The sequence below is a fragment of the Rattus norvegicus genome, chromosome 7 (assembly GCF_021556685.1).
Source record: "Rattus norvegicus strain SHRSP/BbbUtx chromosome 7, alternate assembly SHRSP_T2T, whole genome shotgun sequence".
Taxonomy (NCBI): domain Eukaryota; kingdom Metazoa; phylum Chordata; class Mammalia; order Rodentia; family Muridae; genus Rattus; species Rattus norvegicus.
In genome coordinates, this window is record NC_141540.1 from 55,083,469 (window position 1) to 55,107,008 (window position 23,540).

The window sequence follows — 23,540 nt, forward strand, 5'->3', positions numbered from 1 at the left end:
TGAGTTCGATATGTGAGGTACTATGAAGTATAACCAAAAATACAATAAAGTTACTTTATTGATAGTTGCCTCTGAAGATATTGACTGTCTTCCACTTGAAGAGACAAACAGAACCATTGTTTCTTCTGGCAAAACAACACTGGGAAAGTTCTCTTTTTATTAAATCTTAATTCGAACTTTGAAATGTCAGGAACTAATTTGTCTCGGTCTAAAAAACTAACTCAAATGAAGGCTTTAAAATTCATACAGCATGTAGAATAGTGTAATGCCCATTTTTGAGAAGAAAGTATAAAATGAGTTAATTTTATTTTCCTAGTACTCTGTATGACAAAGTATGTCCAATGTGTGTATGTGTGTGTGTGTGTGTGTGTGTGTGTGTGTGTGTGTGTGTGTGTGTGTGTGTGAAGCTACAGAGCTTCAAATCCAACTTAGGGCACTGGGAATGCTAGACAAGTACTGACCACTGAGATTCAATCCCATATCTAGGCTATAAAATTATTTTTTTAAATATTTCTCCTTTCTAATGTCAACTCTGGCTTTTAATCCCATTTGTACAACTATCAAATATAACAAGACTTGAGTAATGATGGTCAAATAAGTGAATGAGAGAATAAATTACTGAACTAAAATCAACAAATGGAAATTATTGAAAGATAACTTTATTATTATAAGTAAATATGTACACCTTCTTATACACTATATCCTGACAATTAGAAATAATTTGCCTATGAACAGATAGTGTACTAATTGAAAACTTACATTGAAATAATTTATGAAATATATACCTTTTGAAGCTCATAGCCAGAATATTTACAAGCTCTAAATTCTACAAATTATTGGGGAAAGTAGAGTCATAATCTTTAGCACTGGCAGCTAGCAAAAATGTATTGAAATATACAATCAAAGAATAATCAGTGACAGAATAAATTATAGAAAGTGATAACTTGCTTTAGTTATCACGGAATTGTAAATCTCAACTACAATAAATCCCACACAGTACCTAAGTTTTTGATGTCATAGGAATGGGTGACCCAGGGCTGAGACGGGAGCACCTTGAGATGCATTCCATGTGGTAAGAAAGCCATTGGTTATAACCAATTTGGGAAACAACCAACAAGTCTGGGCACCTTTATTCTCCCAGTGGCTATCAGTTTCACTCCTACATGTTTCTCCATCCAATACTGCTTCTTAGTTCACAAAAGAAGGGCAGTGTTGTTCATATTATCATTGTTCATAAAGTCAGCAAAATTATACATCATCCAAATTCTTACATTTGGCAGAATGAATATGCACTGTGGGAAAACTCTACAGTGGGATACATATGTGCATGTGAATGTGTGTGTGTGTCTATGTAGTGTGTATGTGTGTGTGTGTGTGTGTGTGAGCACACACGTGCATGTAAAACTAATCTAAACTGTAACTAATTGTCTGTGTCAGAAATCGCAAATATCTGTTTCCTTTTTTGTATTTGTTTCACAGGTGTACTCCTTTATTGAAAATTCGTCAGCTCCTACCATTGATACACTCTTAGAGTATGTGTGTATTAAACATTAATATATACTTTAAATGTTTAAAGCAGGCTAAGCAGTTTACAAAGCACCATTATGAACTTACAGGAAACGTGTGCTTTATGAGTCTTTGCCATTTGGTGGATAATTTTTGGCCTGAAAGTTATTTTGAGCAGTGTCTCTCCATTGTCACCCATGGGATCTGATAGGCTCATTCTGGCTATCTTTGATTTAGAGCGCTGCATTATGTTTCAAAAGTTAGATATGGTTACTTTGTTTTGCTAGAGGCAGCTGTTGCTTAATTCCTGCTCCTGTATTAATATGGAAATAATGATTCACGTTGGATCAATGGAAATTATAGAGCTAACAGTCTATGATTTATCTCACTGTTGCTTGGCATCATCGCACTTTAATTTCCTCATCTGTCAAGCCCACGTGAAGACCAATGAGACGACAGCCCTCCATATCTTCAGCTGTTCTGGCTAGCACTTAAGAGTGGGAAGATGCTATTGCTGGTTGTTTATTTGCTTTCTGGAATGCATCCATGTTTAAAGCATTTTAAAAAACAGAACACTCACAAAAATACAATGATTTCAAGATGTGATCACGCCATGGTTATATGTCCATTATATATGTCGGCACTGCATTTCTGAAATCATCCAACACTATTTCTGTCCCCCTATAGCTCTTTTTCTTAGGTGACCCATAATTCTTCTCTCCACTGGAACAAGAGAGAAAAGAATCCAACCAAGATAATGTGATTTGTTGATCAATATTAAGTGTTTTAAGCCCATAGATACAAAGCAGCATTGAAAGTAAGGTTTACAATTTCAAAAGCTCCCTTTACTCGCCAAATGCATAATCTTTGGAATTGACCTCACACTTGAAAATCTTATGCAAAGGATGATAGATTGGAGTTTTCAGTTAAACCATGAAGCAAAGATTGGTAAAAATTCAAATGGTGGGAATATTTTGGGAGATTAGGGAAGGTTTATCAAAATAAATAGAAATTAAAGAAACCTGAGATTTTTTGAAATGTTTATTCTCTTAGAACTAGGTCCAGGATTAATTCTTAACTAATCATAATAAAAGCACTAAGAAAAGCTTCGGATTAGAGTAAGAGTTGAGTAGACTTTGGCTCCATTTGTATATTGTAGCCGGTGGACCACAATGCTGTTCCTTTCCTCTATTGAACTGAAACACTAAAGGGAGAATAATAAATCACCATTAGATAGCTGAAGTTCTGGGTTTGTGGTTCTAGGTCAGTCATGAAATAACTCCCTAGTATTTCAAAAGTTTAAGGGTTCAATTATGAGCAATACACACACACACACACACACACACACACACACACACACACTCTTCTAGTGTGCCTGAATCTAGGTGTTCCTAGTACCTTAGTATATTTTTTGTAGTCATGCTGAAAGGACTTTAATTTCCAAAGCTGGTGATATGACAAGGCGTATAGTCTTATAAAGGATGCATGATGTTTGTCAATACAATTAAACGTTCATATCGCAAGGGATAATAGCTCAACATGCCAAGTGACCAGACCAGAGGAGTCCCCTTTGAAGAGAGACCAGAAGTATAGACAAAATCAAAGAAGTCACCAATTATTTCTGTCACCAACCTTCTTTCTACAGGAGTGAATGACCAAGAAGAAACACAGTATAGAATACAGAGAAATATTTTCACGTCTAAGGAATAGTGTATCTTAAAGCCTTTAAATAAAAACTAAAATGTATAACATAATTAGTTGAATTTACTACACTTCAAGGGACTTACAAGTTCATAACAGAAAAATTAAATCATGCACTACTACAGAGAGTGAGGACTTTGTTAATATTCATGAACCTACCATAGTCAGAGAATGTGGGTGTTATGGCTGAATAGAACCAGTTTCACAGTTCGTCTTGACATGGGAAGAAAGGACACCCAGACACTGTTACATGTTAGAGCATGTCTTAAAGATGCCCGCATAGCCTTACTAATATTTTAGCACAAGGACTAGCTTCTAGAATACTCTGGGACTTATCTGGAATATTCAAGAAATATTTTCTAACCATGACAGATATAAGAACTTAATAAGAATTGTCAATAAGACATGCTATAATATTGACTTTTATAGCCATGTTTAAAATGCAGCCACAGAAGTGGGCAAATCTACCTCTAAAGATACGACACAGTTTGGGGACCATGAAGAACCAGGCAGGAAAGAGAGCTTGTCATGTAAGTCTGGGCAATACTCATAAACTACCTTAGGTCAATCCTTAGAATGCACATAAAGGAAGAAGAAGAGAACGGATTGCATTAGGCTGTCTTCTGACCTCCCCGTTCACTCCATGGCATACATTCCATAGCACAAATGCCCTAGATGCAACAGAAGCATACACAGGCAATAAGTAAAACTTTAAAAAAAATAGTTTTCAATTGTTACTTTTCGATGACTCCTTCAAATCTGCTAAGTTTTAGTTTTACCTGGGCATAAAAAAGAGACTTTTCTAGTATCCCTTCTTCATTACTCTGCATTTTATGACCTCATTTATTACTTCTGCATTTTATGGTCTTCAGATATCTGTGAACACCAGTGATTTAGGGTAGTTTTGCTCTGGATGAATTTGTTACAACACACAAAAGCCTAAACTATGATACTCTGGGTCACTGTTACACACAAATGGTATAGAGGGCATCCACATTCATGAAAAAATAATAAGTAGTATGAAGGAGTATACATTCTGAGAAGGTGTAAACCAAACCACGTGTCAATCGAATAATATAAAAATCATTTTCCTTTTCTTTATTCAACAAATATGCTTCAGATATTAGCCATATTTAAGACATTGTGCTAGGGACTCCTGTGAGACATAAACATGAATTATGATGCACTTAATTGGGAAATTTCATTTTAACCAGGTCAAGTGAAGATTAAATAATTGGTGGGGGTTCATTGCCTATTTGTCCAATAATGTCCCTGAAGAATATGCCACAAAAGTAAAAAATCTACAGTTTCTAAATCCTGACCAAGGAACAAGTAGCATAATCTCTCCTTTCACCTATCAACCTGAATGCGATTCTTTGAAAACATTGTTTTCATGGCTTTCGTATGGATTTCTCTCTTCTTATAAGAGGCTTCTACCTAAAGCAATGGTTCTTAACCTTCTTAATGCCTCAGTCCTTTAATACAGTTCTTCATGTGGCCGTTACCCCCTCCCCCAACCATAACATTATTTTCAGTGCGATTTCGTAACTATATGCTTGAAGCTGTTATGAATCATAATGTAAATATCTCATATGTATCATATCTGATATGAGATCCCCATGAAAGCCATTTGAACCCCATTGGGGGAGCCAGAGGTTGGAAACTGATGAGCTAACATATAACATAAATTCCATGGAATTTAATCGGCTACCGCTCTCCACACGGTGCACGGCAAAGGCAGCAGAGGGCTTTTTCTATAGAAGCTAAGGTAGCTAGCTAGCATTCTGTCCTTTATGTTTCTGCCAGTATAAATGCTCCAGATACTTCAGTTATGAGCCATAATGAAAAAAATATGAACTCATTATTCAATATTTGTAGTGGAAGACAAGCTTCCTATGTCTTCAACTAGACTATATCCAGCAGAGAAGAGGTCTTGATTTATTTGGACTGAAACACTTGGAATAGAGTGGGGCACAATAAAGACGTTTGGAGGATGCTTCCCATCCAACAGTTTCAGGCCAACCCCAGAAGCCGCGCCACAGGATGACTCCTGTATTCAGTCTGCCGCCTGATTTCACAGCTAGTAGCAAAATTTGCCTTTATTCGGAGTGTCCTTGTTATTTTAACAGGACTGTTTCTATTTATAAAGTTACACAATCCACTTAGTTCCTTCTTCCTCTCTGTCTGAGACACAGTTTAGAAAAAGAAACCACTCGTTCCATTAACGCACTGCCAGGAAACCCAACTGTTGTTCACTGGAACAAACTAAAAAAAGACCCACACCTAGACTTACGCCTTACTCAGCCTTACTCATGTCTGCTCTGAGAGGCTCTTTCTTCGGACTGAACTCTGAAATTTCATCGTGCTCCTGAGAAGGTCATCTTTGCTACTTCGTTCACGTGGCGGTTAAACATATACATGCCTCTCAAACGCCCTCTAAGTGAAAGCCTGACCCACAACAGGATGCACCCGCTGCCAAGTTCTTTGGCAAGTAGCAATATGCCCCCAAGAAGATCTAGGTGTAAAGACGTTTAACAAAAGTTGTATACAGCAGCATTTGAAGAGAAGAGAGAAAAGGGAAACGAGACATGAGTTTGAGCCTAGATCTTTCAGCTGGACACTAACTGCACCAACTTAGATGTACCACACAGGTCTGTACTGTGAGAGTCTATATAGTAACTCTGTCTCTGGAAGGGAAGCAAGTCACATTTAAAGTGGAGTGAGCCTAGGGATAAGAAATCTGAGTTTTTATAGCAACTCTCTAAAATATAAAAATTAAATATAAATATAAATTTAGCCAAAATATAATTGCTATTTGAAGGCGTAGGAGAAAGGGCGACACCACTGCCGGTGATGTCTGTACTCTTGAGACATCTTTTCTCGCGCAGATCAAAGGAGAAAATACCACACAGTAGGAACTGTAAGGAAAGTCTGGAGGCCTGGTGTTCTTCATTCATTCTTCTGGGGAAAACCTTCTGGTGAATGATCCAAACTGTTATCTTTTAGTTGTGATTTGTCTTTCCAGCCTTTCTTCATTTGTTTCTTGTTTTGTTATTGTTGCTCCTTCCTTCTGTCCCTTTTAATTGAAAATAGACTCTTCTTTCATACAACGCATCCTGTCCGAATTTCCCCCCTCCCTCCACTCTTCCTCTCATTTTGATTCTTATGAACAGTACTCCATAGGATAGCATAAAATACACAAGGGATGGAGAAATGTTCTATATTGCTGTGAGGAATACTATCATCCGTCTGGTTTCTTTAGATGGAATGTGGTGCAATTCTCCCCCAGAATTAAAAACAAAATATTCTTATTATATTGAAGAAAGTTTACCATAGTCAACTGAAAGAGATAAGGCACATGGGTAACATTAAAAAACAGATTCTTAGAATCTAATATTATCGTGTAAACAAGCTCCTCTGGTAATTTTAGGTGTAGACAAATTGTCTCTTCCTCTTTACACTCCCCCAACTTTCCGTCAATAGTCTATTGTTAAAGAGTGGACTTTCTCCCAGACCACATCCTGTCTGTCCTATAGAGAAACAGCATGCTTCTGAAGGAAAACAAAAATCCTCTTCTCTGTTTGCAGCTGCAGAAGACACAGAGAAAACAAACTCAATGGCATCCAAAATAATACTATTATATTAAACTCAGGGTCTAAGATTTATTTTGTAAATTGTCTAATGAATTTTAGGAACTATGAAAGGAACATTCAGGCCTTTAGAAGGTTAGGAATCTCTGATGAGACTACTACTGCCTTACAGACACTGCGTATTATACAACACAAGGAAACACATTCACGTATCATATATAAAAATACTCATGAATATATTCATGACAAACAAAGATACGATAGATCAGTTAAATAATCTTTAAGTTAGTAACCTAGAAATATAAGACAAGAATACAATACTAAACCCCAAAATAGAAGTTTTAGAAATGTGTTATAGAATAAAATATAACTGTGCCTATAAAAGATTTGTTGCAAATCCAGAAAGCAAATCTCCTGAATAAGAATGTAACAAACACTTGTGGACAGATGAAAAACTGGATAAGCGGTTCACAGAGAAAAGAAAAAAACATCAAGAAATATTTACTGAAAAGAGTGTCTTCCATAGAATACAAAAGGTCTAGATTAAATCTGAGAGAAATAGCCCTGTGAACATAGTATTGGAGAGAATGAGCAGCCTATGCTCATGGGAAGAAACAAAATGATAGAAGGGATATCAAGAACTCGACAGAGCAAGAAAGCAACGGAGATAAAATGTAAATGGCTTGAGGAGAGAAGACCTGTGGCATAAATATTTCAAATGGATTAAAGTCACAGTATAGGTTTTCACAAGAATACTATGCTATAGGAAATCAATAGAGGCAGAGAAAGATTAAAATATAAGCATTCAAAAACAAAAAATATATAATCTCTATTATTTAGAAGACTAAAATGTAGTCAGTTTCCCTTGAACCAACCTATGATAAAATGACATCCATTTCACTTAAACATCTATGAGACTGAAAAAAAGAAAAAAAAACCAAACCAAACAAAGAAAAAGCCCCAATATTTTGGCTAATACACTAATAGGCTTCATTGTGACTATTTCATATGTATATGATCACTCATTCATTCACTTTTGGAAAAGGGTCATGCAGGTCAAAAACTTGCTTTGTTATTTTAAACGACTGACCCTCCTGCCTCCACCACCTAATTGCTGGGATCACAAATCTGCCTCACTTGATGTGTTAGGGATGAAACCCAGAGGGTTTTTTTTTTGTTGTTTTTCTCTTGTTTTTTTTTTTTTTTGTTGTTGTTGTTTTATTTGTGTGTGTGTGTGTGTGTGTGTGTATGTGTGTGTGTGCGTGTGTGTGTGTGTGTGTGTGTGTGTGTGTGTGTGTGTTTGGCATACAATACAAGCATGTTGCTGAACTGTACTCCCAGACCTACATTTTGTTCACATTCCTCCCTCCCCACAAGACCCTCCTCCAGCACTTTCTGCCTTGTGCTGGTCTACTTAGTTCCTCCCACTTCTTCCTTCTGCTATCTATGATACACATTCCAATAATATATCAGAATCCATATATACTGTCATGCACAACACACTGAAAAGACAAGTTACATCATTCAGAATACATCTTGCAATTCCAATGAGGTGCTCTGAATTTTGTTCTTCGTAATTACTTTCTACCGTCTAAAAGGATTATAACATGACTTTCTTCTTTCAATACTAGTGGTGAATTTTTCCAATGACTCGTTTCCCTCTTCCTCTTCTATGCCTCCTTGGAAATGATTTTCAGTGTGCTGGCAGATGTCACAAGATGCTTCCAAACCAAGGGTAAACCTTCCCTTAACAACTGCATACCACCAAGACCAACAAATGCTGCCTTCCCACTGGGATAACTCACTCTACTCTGGCCAAACTTCACTTCTAGGATTCAGATCTTATACTTCCTCTGCTGCCTAGACCATATTTCTAACGGAGAGCTCCCAGTACCAACAATAGAAGAATTCTAAAGCCTGTGTACTGGAAGTAGGACCGAGTGTCAGGTCCAGGAGCAGCTTCTTGATACCTGTCTGGATTGTCTGGTTGGAACATAAGAAATAAAGGCAGTCAGCAAAATTGCACTGTGGAAATAGCCAGAGAAGACGGGGGACAACAGTGAGCTTTGAATACGAGAACTCTTAGAACAAGTCTATATTAATAATATGTACATTGCTGTGTTCAAAAACTGAATAACTTACAAATCCTTCTCTTTGGTATTTTAAGAATTATGGTTTTTCTCAGATGTAGTGTTTAGCCTTTCAATAGATATCTATATCAGGATAACTGTGTGACACTCTATGAGATAGTATTGAGCATTTTAGAAGGGCTTTTTAAAAATATTTAATATTTATTTTATGTATATGAGTACACTGTAGTTGTCTTCAAACAAACCAGAAGAGGGTATTGAATCCCATTACAGATGATTATGAACCACCGTGTGGTTGCTAGGAATTAAACTCAGGACCTCTGGAAGAGCAGTCAGTGCTCTTAACCACTGAGCCACCTCTCCAGCCCATATATATATATATATATATATATATATATATATATATATATATATATATAGAGAGAGAGAGAGAGAGAGAGAGAGAGATTCATAAAGTTTGTCTAATCTTGAAAACCTTATTTAGTTAGAAATTTAGACTATCTTTAACAAAATTTCTCTACTCTTTTTCTTCATTTCTGAGCACACAGCTGGGCTGTACTGCTGTTATCTCTAGGTAAGACAGAGGAAAGGACCTCCTAGTGGACAGCGGACTAGCTTAGCATATGCCCGGTGTTCTGTTTTCTTTTTTCCTTTTTCTCCACAGGTTGCTGTATAGAGGCATGATGGCACCACAAGCTGGATTGTACCTAGTTTCCACGGCTACTGTGAACACACACTGTTAAACCATTTCCTAATGGACCACTTAAGAAATATCTTAGTTCATGCAGGTCATAGTTTTCTATAACAAAGATCCATCTTTAATAATCTACCTAATTAGCAAGCATAGACAATACAGTAAAGCATGCCTGGATTTGAATAAAAATAAAATGCATGTGCTAATTTGATATGCTATAGGGGCCTGCTATTATTGAGGCCAGTCCTCCCCTTTCCTGAAGAGAAGTGGAGGAGTTGTGGATGGGGTGTTGCAGGTGAGGGAACATGACATCAGGACAGGACAGGGACTGGGAAGAGAGGAGGGAGGGGAAACTGTAGTCCGGATGTAAAATAAATAACACCAAATTTAAAAATTCCTGTGCCAAGCCAGATTTATTCTATGTAAGCCTGTCAGTCCTTGGTTGTGTAGGGCCATTAAAGGAGTGAATTATATATTTCTACTTTCTTATATCTGAGAGGCAGAGACTATGCATTATAGAGGTTAGTACCACCTTAATTATCAGAGTGTCATTTTGATTGAATATAAATTTATTTTAACATATTTCATTATAAACAACTATAGACTTAGCCACTACAAGTTTTCAGTTTATAATATCAAGACATGACAAAAGTTCCCTTTTGCATCTTTGTTCTTCATTTTTGTTGTATGATTTTTATTCTTCATTTTTTGTTTAAAAAATTATACTATATTACTTCACAAAGTAATGGATACTCTTGGGCCGTGATCCCTCTCGTCTTGTGGCCTATTTTCTAATTAAAACTACAATACTTTTAAACAAATGATTCCATAATTTAGGAAGGAGAACTCCTTCCATGTAACCAATTATAAAAACTCCCTTGGGATATCAAATTCCTTAACCAGGCCTTAGGGACCAATAATCCAACGAAAAGCATTTCTTTCTTGTACAAAAACCAGAACAACATTGGAAACAGAGAGAAGAAGAGAACAGACTGAAACTTGGCAACAATTAAGTCCGAACTCCTGGATGAATCCATAACTTGTGCTACTTTTACTATTGCAAAATTCAGTCTCCAAGAAGTTAGTAAAGCACAACATTGCTTTTGACCATTGCTTTCACACTGCTGTGAAGGAAAAAACAGTGACGATGTAGGAGCAGAAAAGTCAGATAAACTAGACTATAACTCAGTGCTTCACAGCATCTCAGTTATTAATGACAATCACCCTGTATTTTGAGGTAACAACAATAAATTAGACACATATATCTAACTCTATTATGTAATAGATTCTCAAAAATTCAATTATCATCAGTTTTACATACTACAACTTGAAAAGTTCAAAATGTTTCAATCAAATCTGCATTCTTATATAAATAAAATGTTTCATTTTGTTTTGTTTTTCACAAGATTTATAATGTGGGTAGTTTATAATGGATCAATCAACTTAAACTGCGATCTCTTTTATAGTATGGCATTCTTGATTGTGTTTGGTTTGGCACTGGAATGAAGACATCTACCATTTTGGCTTCCAGATTCTGGAGCTCCAGCCTTCCTTCTAATCTTTATCTTCATGCTCCATTTCATTGCTGTGTTTCTAGAAGTTTACACATGTCACCATTGTAATGACCAATCCAATCTCCTCTCAGACTGTACAGGGTTGTCCCAACACCATCACTAAGACTTCACCTTCACCTTCCAACTTTCAGTGTCTTACTTACCTTCTTCTTTCTGTTACAATTGGATAATCATCTTTCATTTATAAAATAGTACTTTATTTCATACACTGATGAACGGTATTCTCTCTGAAATATTTTTTGTCATGTTTACTTGGACAGATAAGAAATGTAATTGTCAATGTAAGTGAATAGTTAGCCAATGCCCCTTTGTCTTAACTTTGTTATTGTTTTATATCAAACTATTACTTTTATATTACATGCATATTTATATTGACTGAATATGTACTTGCTTTTGACTTATAATTATATACACCAAATTCTTACATCTGTACAACAAGCATATGAGTTAGTGTATACAATTACTCTTATTTTAGAAAGACTAAGACTTAGGCATAAGTTGTTTTGCCAATATCATTTTGCTAATATGGTCTGTAACATTCCAGGAAGACTATTACTAGCAGAATTGAGATGTCTGCTAACTTTGTCTTCTGCTTATATATTTCACACTGTTTGGATATAATTTTGGTTGTTATAGCTGAGAAGTGGCATGTATTTGTGTAATGGAGGGAGGAAGAAATGCTAGTAAATATTCCACAATTTGCAGAATACTATTCCAACCTTCACAACAAAAACTAGCAGATCCCAATATCATTAATATTAAGCCTTTTAAGTTCCTGGTCCAAAAATTAACTGGAGTGGAAAATATTGAAACCCACTCAAGAGAAAGAGGATAATAGAGGAGGAGACACAATTAGGAAATAGAATGGGAGAGAGAGTTGCCCTTGAAAACTGTATCACTCTGGGTTTGTAGCTCAGTGCATAGAGAGCAAGTGTAGCATACCAGGGGTCCTGACTAAATCCCCAGCATCCCATAAGCAGGGAAGCAATGTCAACAATACAGGCCTATAATCTCCAACATTCCAGATGTGAGAGCTTGAGGGATCTGAACATTTCCATCAGGACCTCTGAATTACTTATGTTCTTTAGAGTGGGCATAACTTTATGTCCTCGGGGTCCTACTATAATGCTCTCTTAATTATACTCCATATAGAACATTACAAATTGAATGTGGTAGCTACTGGTTATATAACGTGCCAAGCTACAAAAACCCTGCTCAAAAGTTGATGGCATGTTTATTGACTTCATGTGTCTATAAATAATATATTTAGTAGTTTCTCTTTCAATAAAGGAAAGATGGTTATGATATTGAAAAGAAACAATGTGACCTACTGGCAAACCATCAACCAATGCGGGTAAAGCATCAGCACAGCAGACTGAGTCATATAAAGACTCTAGCAAGGTTCATCACATGTGAAGGATATGACTTTTAACATGATCTTGTAGTTTAAATAAGGAGTTGAAAATAAAGACTTTTTATAACACAGAACAAAATGATAGGCAACAGTTTCAGACTGCCAATGATTTCATAAGGACAATAAATTATAATGAAAAAAAATGACTCTTCAGCTTGTGGAGAAAATGTTCAAAGGTAAGCACTATTTTAACATTTTTATTCAAGTGCTATCAAAAGGACAAAAACCAATTAAAGCATCCCTGACGTCTTAGCTGGCAGAAGTACTGTAACTATGAAAAGGAACGATCATGTTCCTATAAACACAAACAAGAGAATGTGCAAGCACAGCTCACCTAGGGGACTGCAGGCTGACCTGCAGCTGCAGGGCAGGCCAGCTCTAGAAAGGCTGCCCTGTGAACAAGCCAGCAGGAGTGCTGACAGCCCTGAGCACTCGGGGAACCTTTGGGAAAGGAAACAGCTGGAAGCCAGAGCCAGAGACAGACTCAATTGACATCTGCTGCTCTATTTCCATCTTGAGGCTACTTTTATTCTGTTCTGTTTCTTATATAATTCAGTAGAGGCTATGTGTCAGCTTAATCGTCCTCTCCTAATAATTCTATATACTTGAACATAGACAAGGACTTAAGTACATTTCCCATCAATGGTGATTTAATACCTGAAATATATGAAACATTTCTACATTAACACCAAGGCTATCGATATCCCCCTTGGCACATTTTCTATCATCAGAAGTCTTCGTTGTTAGTTAAGAATTAACCTTTCCACAACCACACACTCTTACTTTGAACCTGTTTTCCACCACAATCTATCACTGAAAAACTGGTCAGTGTCTTTACCTTTCTAAACTTCAGTTTCTTTACGTGCAAAAATAGGACGATAGTTATATACATATACATATATATATTCTAAATCATAAATCATCTAGCTAGTGTGAACACTAAATATGATGCCCAGTGAAGTACCTGGTTCACCACCTAGCAGTTTGCAATTATAGATAATGCTAATTAGCATCAGATCCACTCAGCCATGGCTTATTTAAATGTCACTACCATGGTCATTGTGTCTAATTGTCACATAAGTGCTTTCTCCTTGGCTACTTAATGACTTCCTTCTCCACTGATCTAATCCTGCTACTTTCTCCAGATATTGCACTTTACTTTACCAACAGACATTCTGCAAAACTATTTCATTAAAATAGTAGGACCCCAGTCCTACCTGCCCACTACATAAACAACAACTTTTGAATACTTTCTGGAACAGTCCGTTCATAGAAGATTTCTCACAGCCTTATAAATCCACAAAAATTTTACTCATTAGGAATACCTATATATATATATATATATTGCTAATATATATCTATTACTAATACATAAATAAATATATTAATAGAATATATTAATATAAATATGTATGACTCGTATACAATATACAATATACAACATACAATATAACATGTAATATGTAATATATAGTATATAGTTAGAGCACCGAGGCAATGCTATGATACCCTTACTAGCCTGATCTACACAATGGGTTGAGGCTACAATTGAGGTCTTATCTAAAACAAAACCTAGGAAACAAGTAAAAATTGTAGAATGTGAAGGAAAGGGAATGCTAGACATATTATATTCGTATAATATAAATCGATATGTGTATGCATGTATATTACTAAACCTTAAACTATAGTGTCTCACCTTAAATAACGCATCTGGTTTTAAATATTAGACTGAGTCATTTCTAAACACTCGAATAAAAGACAATTCCTCATATTACCATCCTTAGAATTCATTGAGTAGGAACACTGAGCAAGTGATTCCTATTAGTACGAACCAAAGAACTAATTTTCACATTGCTCTAGATCTTCCCAGAAGGGTGTTAGTCCTCTTTATTTTTATTTCAATTGTGTGTACTTTTCAGCACTCCTTTGGCACTTGGAATGAGTTGTAAAGAGTGAGTGGTATTTATAGTATATGGTAAACTCAGAAAAGATACAAAAATTATTTTGTGGAGAGATGGGCAGGTATAGAGAACAAAAGGCTTCTTTCTGAATTTTATCCTCAAGAGTCTCGAGCAAAAGCTACAAATCTATAGTATCATCTTGGTACAGGTTTAGGGAAGAAGCCAGTTGAAAAGCAAGTGCATATGAGGAGAGAGGTTAGAACACTCAGATTAAGTTAAAAAAAAAACAGAAAAAATACATCAAAGGAAAACATCAGTCTTTGACATTTTTTATGGTACATTTTCCAACTGTACATGGTATGGTTTTATATATATATATATATATATATATATATATATATATATATATATATATTTGAGAGAGGGCATGTGGTGTATATGGGAGGGATTGGAGAGAGGAAAAAAGAGGGAAAATAATGCAATTATGTTAATTTCAGAAACTAAAACCAAGTATTATTTTATTTTTAACAAAACTAATGTGATTTGTTTCAAGATAGGGGAACTAAGTTCTCTTAATAGTGCTAGACACAGGCTGGAGAGATGGCTCAGCGGTTAAGAGCACCCGACTGCTCTTCCAGAGGTCCTGAGTTCAATTCCCAGCAACCACATGGTGGCTCACAACCATCTGTAAAGAGATCCGATTCCCTCTTCTGGTGTATGTGAAGACAGCTACAGTGTACTTATATATAATAGATGAATAAATCTTTAAAAAAATAGTGCTAGACACTCAGGAAGAAGACATCCAGGAAAGGGAAGCTGGATGGAATTACCAACAGGAACAGAAGACTATCATTCCTGAATAAGGAAACTGTAAGGCAGGGGAAAGACCCTTCTGAATCTTTGATTAAGCTGCATGGAAGATGTGTTCAATGGGTGATGATGAAGAGACCGGGGCAAGAATATGAGATAATTATAATAACTAACCCTGTAATAAATAATGTCTTGATCAGTAGCATCTATTTTACTGCAAAACATAAAAAAGGACAGAGAATTCGGGACTAAGGACATTTTGGACATGGTAAGAAGTTTGTTCTCTCAGACCAATCACAAATCTGTTTGGTTCAATGAGTAGCTGCATATTCCACTGAAATGCTTTTTTAATGATAGCCATTTATTGTGGTTACTATCCAGGATTTGCTTCTCTTAGAAATGGAACCCGTAATTTTTCGAGGGGCACACAACTGTTCAGAAGAAGCACTGCATTTTGCAGTTTCTTCCACGGCTTGATAAGGCGGTAGCACTCTGAGAAAGCCAATGGCATGTCATAAAGCCTTCATGAAATGGGATTTGTCTTTTTCCTAGACTGGAACTCCATAATCCCCTTAAGATAGAAAGTTTGGAGCCATTAATGGGGAATGATAGGCAGAGTGGAGAGGTCCCAGCTCTCTGACAAAGTCTTAGCTTCACCATATTTATCTTCAGATTTCACCACCTGCCTGAGAAACAGTCTTTCCTGGTCTCCAGTAGTAATGTGATATTGGATTTCCTGCTGTATTCAACAGGAATTCAAGTCTAACTCTGCTTAATATATCTACCTTGATCATTTCTGCTATTTTCCCTTGCTCTTTAAATCAAAATATTTTAGATGTATTTCTCTATAACACATGGAAATACTTTAATATGCTGCCGAACCATGCTCCATATTTGTTTGAAATTTTCAGTCTTAAATCTGATAATAGGCATGGTAAAATTACTCCCCTGAGCACAATTATTCCTATAACTTTTCATGCCATGGACTCTAATTGAGATATCAGATGCTAGGATTGGAGAGATGGGTCAGTGGTTAGGAGCACTGGCTTTTCTGTCAGGGGACCTGGGTTTGATTCCCAGCACCAACATGGCAGTTTACAACTCTGTAATCACAGATGCAGAGGATCTGACACCCTCACACAGACATACACGGAGGCAGAACACCAATGTACATAAAACAAAAGAACAAGAAAAAGAAATATTAAATGCTTGATTAAGATGTGTAGACCAAAATGATTTACTCAAATTCTACTGGAAAAAAAGTCTTATGTTAAGGCCATTTAGCAAAATAAAAGTTTGAGCAAACATACAAGGTAACAATCATGTTCCACAGGGAAAATTCTACCTATCTATACATTTATGTATCATCTATCTATCTATCTATCTATCTATCTATCTATCTATCTATCTAGGTATCAACAATATATATCTACTTATTAATATATCATCTGTCTATCATCTGTCTATCTACCATCTATCTATCTCATCTAGATTTTATTTCACTAGCTGGAATAGTAATATTATATAGCATGTATATAATTAAGCATGGAATGACAAACATAGACTCTATCTATTTCTACAGACCAAAAAAAAAACAAACAAAAAAAATCTATCTAAAGTAAAATAGGTGAACTCTTAAGATTTTATGGAGAAATCTTGGCCAAGTTTAAAAACTCGAACAGAAGAAGATAATTCAAATAGATAGCATGTCTAATTTTATCTCAATATGTTAGATAAAATGATTGGCTTTCTTTTGCAGTTAAATCCTTAGTTTGTCAATATAAAGCACACTTTGGTTACTTTTTTAGCCTATATTTGTATGTGGGCAGAAAACAGATGCTGCTGTCTCCTAGTACATCAGAGATGAGATGGTGAACTTGGAGAGACTTAGAAAGCTTGATGCATTGTTTAACGCTACACTGCAAGTGATACTTAGGACAGCTTAGAGTAGTGCTTCTCAACCTTCCTAAAGCTGCAACCCCTTAAGACAATGCCTCATGCTGTATTGACCCAAAACCATAAAATCCTCTTTGTTGCTACTTTATAACTTTAATTTTGCTACTCTTGTAAATTATAATATAAATATCCAATAAGCAACCTATCTGTACGTGAACCACGTGAAAGGGTCATTCAATTTCCAAAAGGGGTCGCCACCCAAAGGCTGAGAACCACTGGTGTAGATCCATCTCTAGCAAAGGGCTTCAGCTGCAAGGCTGTGCTAGCATACTGCCTCTGGAGCAAGCATTTGAGGAAGGCTCAGCACCCAAGAGCTCATGAAATACCAGAAATTATATAGTTGAAAAAAAATGTCAGCAATAAGAAAAACAGCAGGGTTTCAATTTGCAAACAGAAATCCTGATAAATGTGTTGTAAGAAGGAGAATATTTCATTGTTTTTTCTTCACATTACAATAAATCAAACAGCTAACATTCAAACATTCAAACCACACGGATGACATTTGGAGAAAAGTGACAGCATCCACATGGGACTTTATAGAGATTTCCTTTTACAGGAAATGTGTATGAGAGTAGGCTCCTGTTTTCTTATACCTGTGAATGTCACTAAGAGAGCAGTACCTAGGAATAACTATATTAATAAGTAATTACTCATTTCATTAATAAGAATGCTGGCTATCCAGATATTGAGAATACTGGCTATCCTATACAGATATTCAAAATTCTGTTCATGACTTTTGCAACTACACATTAAAATAACGTTTGCAAATTCCATGCTCAGTCTCACATCTGTACCCTACTTATACCAGAGTTTCTCCAAGAGTCACCATCTCTCAAAGTTCCTTGTACAACTGAAGAGAAGTTTCTCTTCTTTTTTAAGTCTGCAGTGACCTTCAGCTACTAACCTTGCTGTCTTCGATGTCCTTGGCTGTTCCCTGCAGGGCTTTCTTCTCTCCAAACTCACAGGTTGATTTTAATGTGAGCTGGCAAGAAAGAATTGAGCGCTCCGGTGTAGCAAATTCCAAAGGTCTTGAAGAACAGCGCTGTGACACACTGATGCCAAGATTCGGTATCGGAAGAGCAGCGTGAACAGGCTTTGGCCCAACAGCTGGCTGTCTCAGTTTTGAGGCAACCCCAAGGACAGGCATGGCTTCTATAAAAGTATCTTTGTGTTGCCAAAGAAAATGCTCCTAACCTCAGTCTGGTAGACTCCAGCTTTAGTATTTCCAGAAGAAAAAAAAAAAACTTTAAGCAAAACTAGCAGTCATCTGGATTTAAGAGAAAGAGAGGAAGAAAGAAAGAAAGAGAGAGAGAGAGAGAGAGAGAGAGAAAGAAAGAGAGAAAGAAAGAAAAGAGAGAAAGAAAATCAGATAGACAATAACTTTCAAACTAACTTTAGGAAGAGACAAATTTTTTTCTCTTCTGAGAATCTGTCTTGCTAGTTCAGATTCTCACATTCTCTTCTCTCTCTGTCTCTCTCTGCCTCTCTCTGTCTCTCCTCTGTGCCTCTCTCTCTCTCTCTCTCTCTCTCTCTCTCTCTCTCTCTCTCCCTCCTCTCTCTCTCCCTCCTGTTCAGTAAGTTAGTGTTTGCAAAATAAATTCTTACAAAGCCATTTTTGTAGGATTATAGAGCTCCTCCTTTTGTTTTCTCCTCACTACAGCAGCAGCAGCCTGGGTTTTGAAACCCTGATCTTTGAAAGGAGAGAGGTCAGGGTGAGGGGAGGAGGGAACAAAGGAAAATCCCTTCAGTCTAGTTTCAGCCTAGTTGTCAAAGAAGCCAAAAGACCACAATAGTGGATAGCTAAGGGTTCTTCCTGACTTCAGAAATAACCGGCCTGCATTTTCTTTCTAAAGGAAAAAAAAAAAAAAAGCAGGTCACTGTCCAAAACAAACAGCTGTTGGAAGAACTTTTAGCCCGGAAACAATTTCAGCAATGAAGCTGTTTGTCTAATTTCCAGCTATTTTTCACTCTTGACAGCCAGGAGCCACGGTGTTCATTCTGCTTCATCCCATGAAATCAGGCTAAACTGGAGTAACAGGACAGCCAGCTAAAGCAACTGAAGCCTTCAGCAGACCTTGCCTGCTTATGTTACAAACTGCTGTAAACACAGGAAGCCAGGCATTAGATGCATGCTGATTTCTAAATGTGATGATGCTATTCTCATTCCCAGGACAGCAATGTCCCATGCAACAGTTAGGGAGCTCAGCACGTCAGGCATTAGTGCAAGCAATCTCTGGAATCGCGTGGAATGCATGCACTCACTCTCGGTGCTTTAATGTGCAGAAGAGAGAGTAGGGGCAAAACTATCCACAGTAAATGAAAGAAGTCATTTTTGCAGCAGACTCAATAAGCTTCTTTACCTGGGGCGTGTGGGACAAAAGCAAGTTTGGATTGGAGAGGTGGACATCTGTAAATGTCCTCCTCCACGAGGGTTACTCCCTCAGCTCACTAGACCACTCTTATCTTGAAATTCTTTCTTTAAAATCCACCTCTATTTCCATATCTAATAATAACCCTTTGCTCTGAGACAAAAGAGCCTGGAATCAGGAGCCTTTAGAACTCAGATTATCCTCAGTTCCTTAAGTCTAAGAATGACTTCCCTAACCAATCAGGAATTTCTTACTTTTGTAGCGACCTCTACGCCTATGTTAAAATTCACTACTTTTTCTGAATCTCCTCTTTTTGCTTGAGGCTGTTGGAATTTTCAACTTGTGTGTCTGGTTGTTTCACCTTCACACTTTAAAAAAAAAACATGTATCACTGATCTGATCCTCCTTCTGTATCTGCTTTTATTTGTGAGACTTAGAAGTCACAAGCAGGAACCACAGTTTCCCTGATAACAAGCAGAAGAATTTCGATTGAGATGTGCTGGGGGATGAAACTCAAAGTCACGAAGACAGAAAGGAGAGGGTTGGGCACCATTCAAATGAGAAGTGCTTTAAACAACGGCTAGCTTTAGCTCCACCTGAAAGTTTACATGTTTAAAAAAGTTTCCAAATCCCTGCTCAATACTGCTGACACAATTTGTAAAATCTCTCTACTACAATCATATTGGATTCCATTTTGGCTAAATAAAAACGAGGAGGAGAGCCACGAACACATGCATCATTGTCCTGGAAGACACTTTGTACATAGGAAACTTGCCATTAGTTAGTAAAGCAACATGTGCACATAACAGTATCTGGATTTTACTAGTCCTTTCTACCAACAGGATGAACTTTATTTTGTATCTCTCATGTTTCTACTGAGGAACCCCTTTTGTGTAATTAAATTTACAATTTCACACGTGTATATTATACATTGTTTGGCCACACTCTCCAGCTTCTTTACCCTCTAACCACCACCAAGCCTCTCCCTTTCCCCACAGCTTACCATGTTCATGTATTTCTAGGGGTTTGTGCTTCATGTGAGTTTAATCAAGAACTTTGGTGCTCACAGCTAGTTCTGAAAGCAATAACTTTTCCTCTCCTAGAATCTCTCAATAGTCAAGAGCTGAACAGCGAGAGATAAGACTTCCTTAGTCTCTTCTCAATCCGTATCTAACTTTTGAGGTATCCGTCTTGTACAGACTCAGTATAGACAACCGCAACTGCTATGAGTTCATGATAACAATGTCTGCATTATGTCTAAAAGATAGCTTCTTAGCGTGTTGCAACTGTTTCTCTCTGTCTTGGTCTCTCTCTCTCTCTCTCTTTCTCTCTCTCTCTCTCTCTGTCTCTCTCTGTCTTGGTCTCTCTCTGTCTCTGTCTCTGTCTCTTTGTCTCTGTCTCTCTGTCTCTCTGTCTCTGTCTCTGTCTCTGTCTCTCTCTCTCTCTCTCCCTCCCTCCCTCCATCCCTCCCTCCCTCTCTCTGCTCTCATATTGCCTTTGTCCTCTTTCACACTGTCCTCTTGGTCTTTGAACAGTGGTATGAATGTCTTTCTTGGTCTGATGCTTCATCCAATTCTTATTCTTAGTATCTTATTAGATAAGTTTCTGCATTCACTACCATTCACTGCAAAGAGAAACATCTTTGACAGAAAGTGTCATTAATCTATGGATATAAACATAGACATTTAAAGGCAGTTTTATACTATATGAATTTAGCCAAGAAATACAGAAAGTTTACATTTAGTTTTTACGATCTCTCCAGCCTTGATTTTTTTTTTTTAAACTGATGTTACATGCCAGGCACAAATTTTCTCCTGTTGAAGACCTTGAATTCTATCAGCGAGTTATCCCCATAACAGTGACGCATGTACTGTACTGGTAGACATATCTTGCCTGCGAAGTTAGTATTGTATTTGTAGAGCGAACACCTGAGCAAGGCCGTTGATGCCCCTTTTCCCCCAGCATATTACACAGCAACTTCAGGAACTAAGAAACTTAGCCAGAATGGATGATGTTTCCAGCTTAGATTGTTTCATTCTTCTGTGTTTTGCAACCAACATTTGAGATGCTTTCTCAGCAACAGGATCTCATTCTGATAGGCAACTACAAGTGTAATAGCAAGAACCTGTTTTGTTTTGGAGTCTCTGGGGCCTCTCTAACCAACAAAGCATAGGAAGTTTCTTTGCAGGTGGCACTGAGATTTTTGCCTAGGGACCCGCCACTTCTGGGAGTAGCAGTATTTAGCAGTAAAGGGTATCTCCCTTTAAACTAGACTCTTTAAATTACATTTTTTATTATTATACAAAGTACTATATTTCCATATGAGATTTTAATACCATCCTTCATTTGCCTACTCTCTTTTCAATGGCAAATAATGGAATGAGTCTACATGTCTATCAATTGATAAATTGATATATATTCATATATATAACCTATAAAATGAAACGTTATTCATCTGTAAAGAAATGAAATTTTGGGCAAGAAAAAAATAACTGTGAGGTAAAACAGGGCCTGGGAGAGAAGCAACATATGTCCTCCCTCATATGTGGATTCAATTTCAAATATTTGAATTTTGGGTGTCTTATTTGGAACATATATAGAAACCAGATACCCAGAAAGAAATCATTGATATTTAACTTAAGGGAGAAGGGAGAGTAGAACAAAGGTGGTATGGAAAGAGAGGAATTCTGGGGCTAGCAAGGCTTAAACCAGGTGAGGGAAAGAGGATGGGTGACTGAAAGGATGGGGGAGGGGTAACTCTTCAAAAATGTTTAAAGATAGCTTATATTTTTATATGTTTTACTTATTTAGAAAATGGATATTCTATTTCTCAAATATAATCAAGATTGTAATTATATAATATTTGAAAAGAAATTATCGAATGTTTGTACAAATGCATTCTTGAATGTCGTTAAGTGGCATAATCGTGATTGTGACAGGATTACACTAAATGAAGATCTATAGTAAATAAGTGATATTCTTCATTGAAGGTTTAGTATCATACACAGTCTTCCTATACACTTCATGGTCTTTCTACTAAATAATATTTTTGATTACTCTTTCTATCATCATAAATTATTATTTTTAAAGAAAAAAATAATCTAAATTTAAAAGACGCAGCAGTAAAGTGAAGTGTGTATGTTTTTACTGATGCAACATAGAAGGAATATGAACACAAGACAGAATACTCAGACAAACTTTTAAAAGGTAAATCAGTTCCATAGGCTCTGTAAAATGGAATGATAGAAATCAATCCCTCACCAAGCTGTGATCTAGTGATTTCTAGTCTCTGAGGAAGTGCTTCATAATTGACAAAATACTCAACACATTGTGAATTCTGGAAAATAAGCACTCCTGAGCTAAAGGCTGTTCATCATCTAATGTGATATGGAAGGAAACGTGCCTTCTGAAATCCTCACATTGAAAGCAAGATGACCCAACTAAAAATAAAAGAGCTTATGGGGAAAATTATTCTAGGAATATTCCTCAAAACATATATACAATTTTTAGAGTAAATCACCAGCAAAGGTAATATTGGTACCTTGGAAGATCATCTGGACCACCCAACAATGCAGCACTGTGTAGAACTATTTAAAAAATAACTGAGTAGAAAAGCTGGCAAGACTTTAATTACGAATGGTGAGGAAAATCCAGTGGGAAGGCAGACTCTGAGCCAATGAGATTGCCTTTGAAATATGAAAAGAGAATCACAAATATATAGGAGTTGAAAGGGAATAAGAGGCACATGAAGTTGGGTAAGATTAAACACAGGGACTTGAGTTTGTGGTTCTTAGTCTTGTTTTGTAAATATTCTTGAAATTACTCCCAATTCCTTTTGAAGCATTCAAGATTAGAGATTTGTGTTCCCACCAAAGACTCTTCTCTGACTGTTCTGCTCCTTGTAACTTAGAATAAATTATAGGAATGATAGGAAT

The 23,540-nt window shown here is 36.7% G+C and overlaps 1 protein-coding gene across 5 annotated transcripts in view; it reads right to left on the reverse strand.

Moving 5' to 3' along the window:
- Nav3 (neuron navigator 3) overlaps positions 1 to 18,744 on the reverse strand; it is a 330,800-nt gene extending 312,056 nt beyond the window's left edge. For 3 of the 5 annotated variants that reach the window (XM_087557237.1, XM_087557236.1, XM_087557235.1), the window contains exon 1: positions 18,141 to 18,530. In XM_087557237.1, coding sequence (XP_087413363.1) covers positions 18,141 to 18,383 — 243 coding nt within the window. In that variant the 5' untranslated portion in view covers positions 18,384 to 18,530. 5 annotated transcript variants of the gene reach the window in all.
- Positions 18,745 to 23,540: the final 4,796 nt, after the last annotated feature.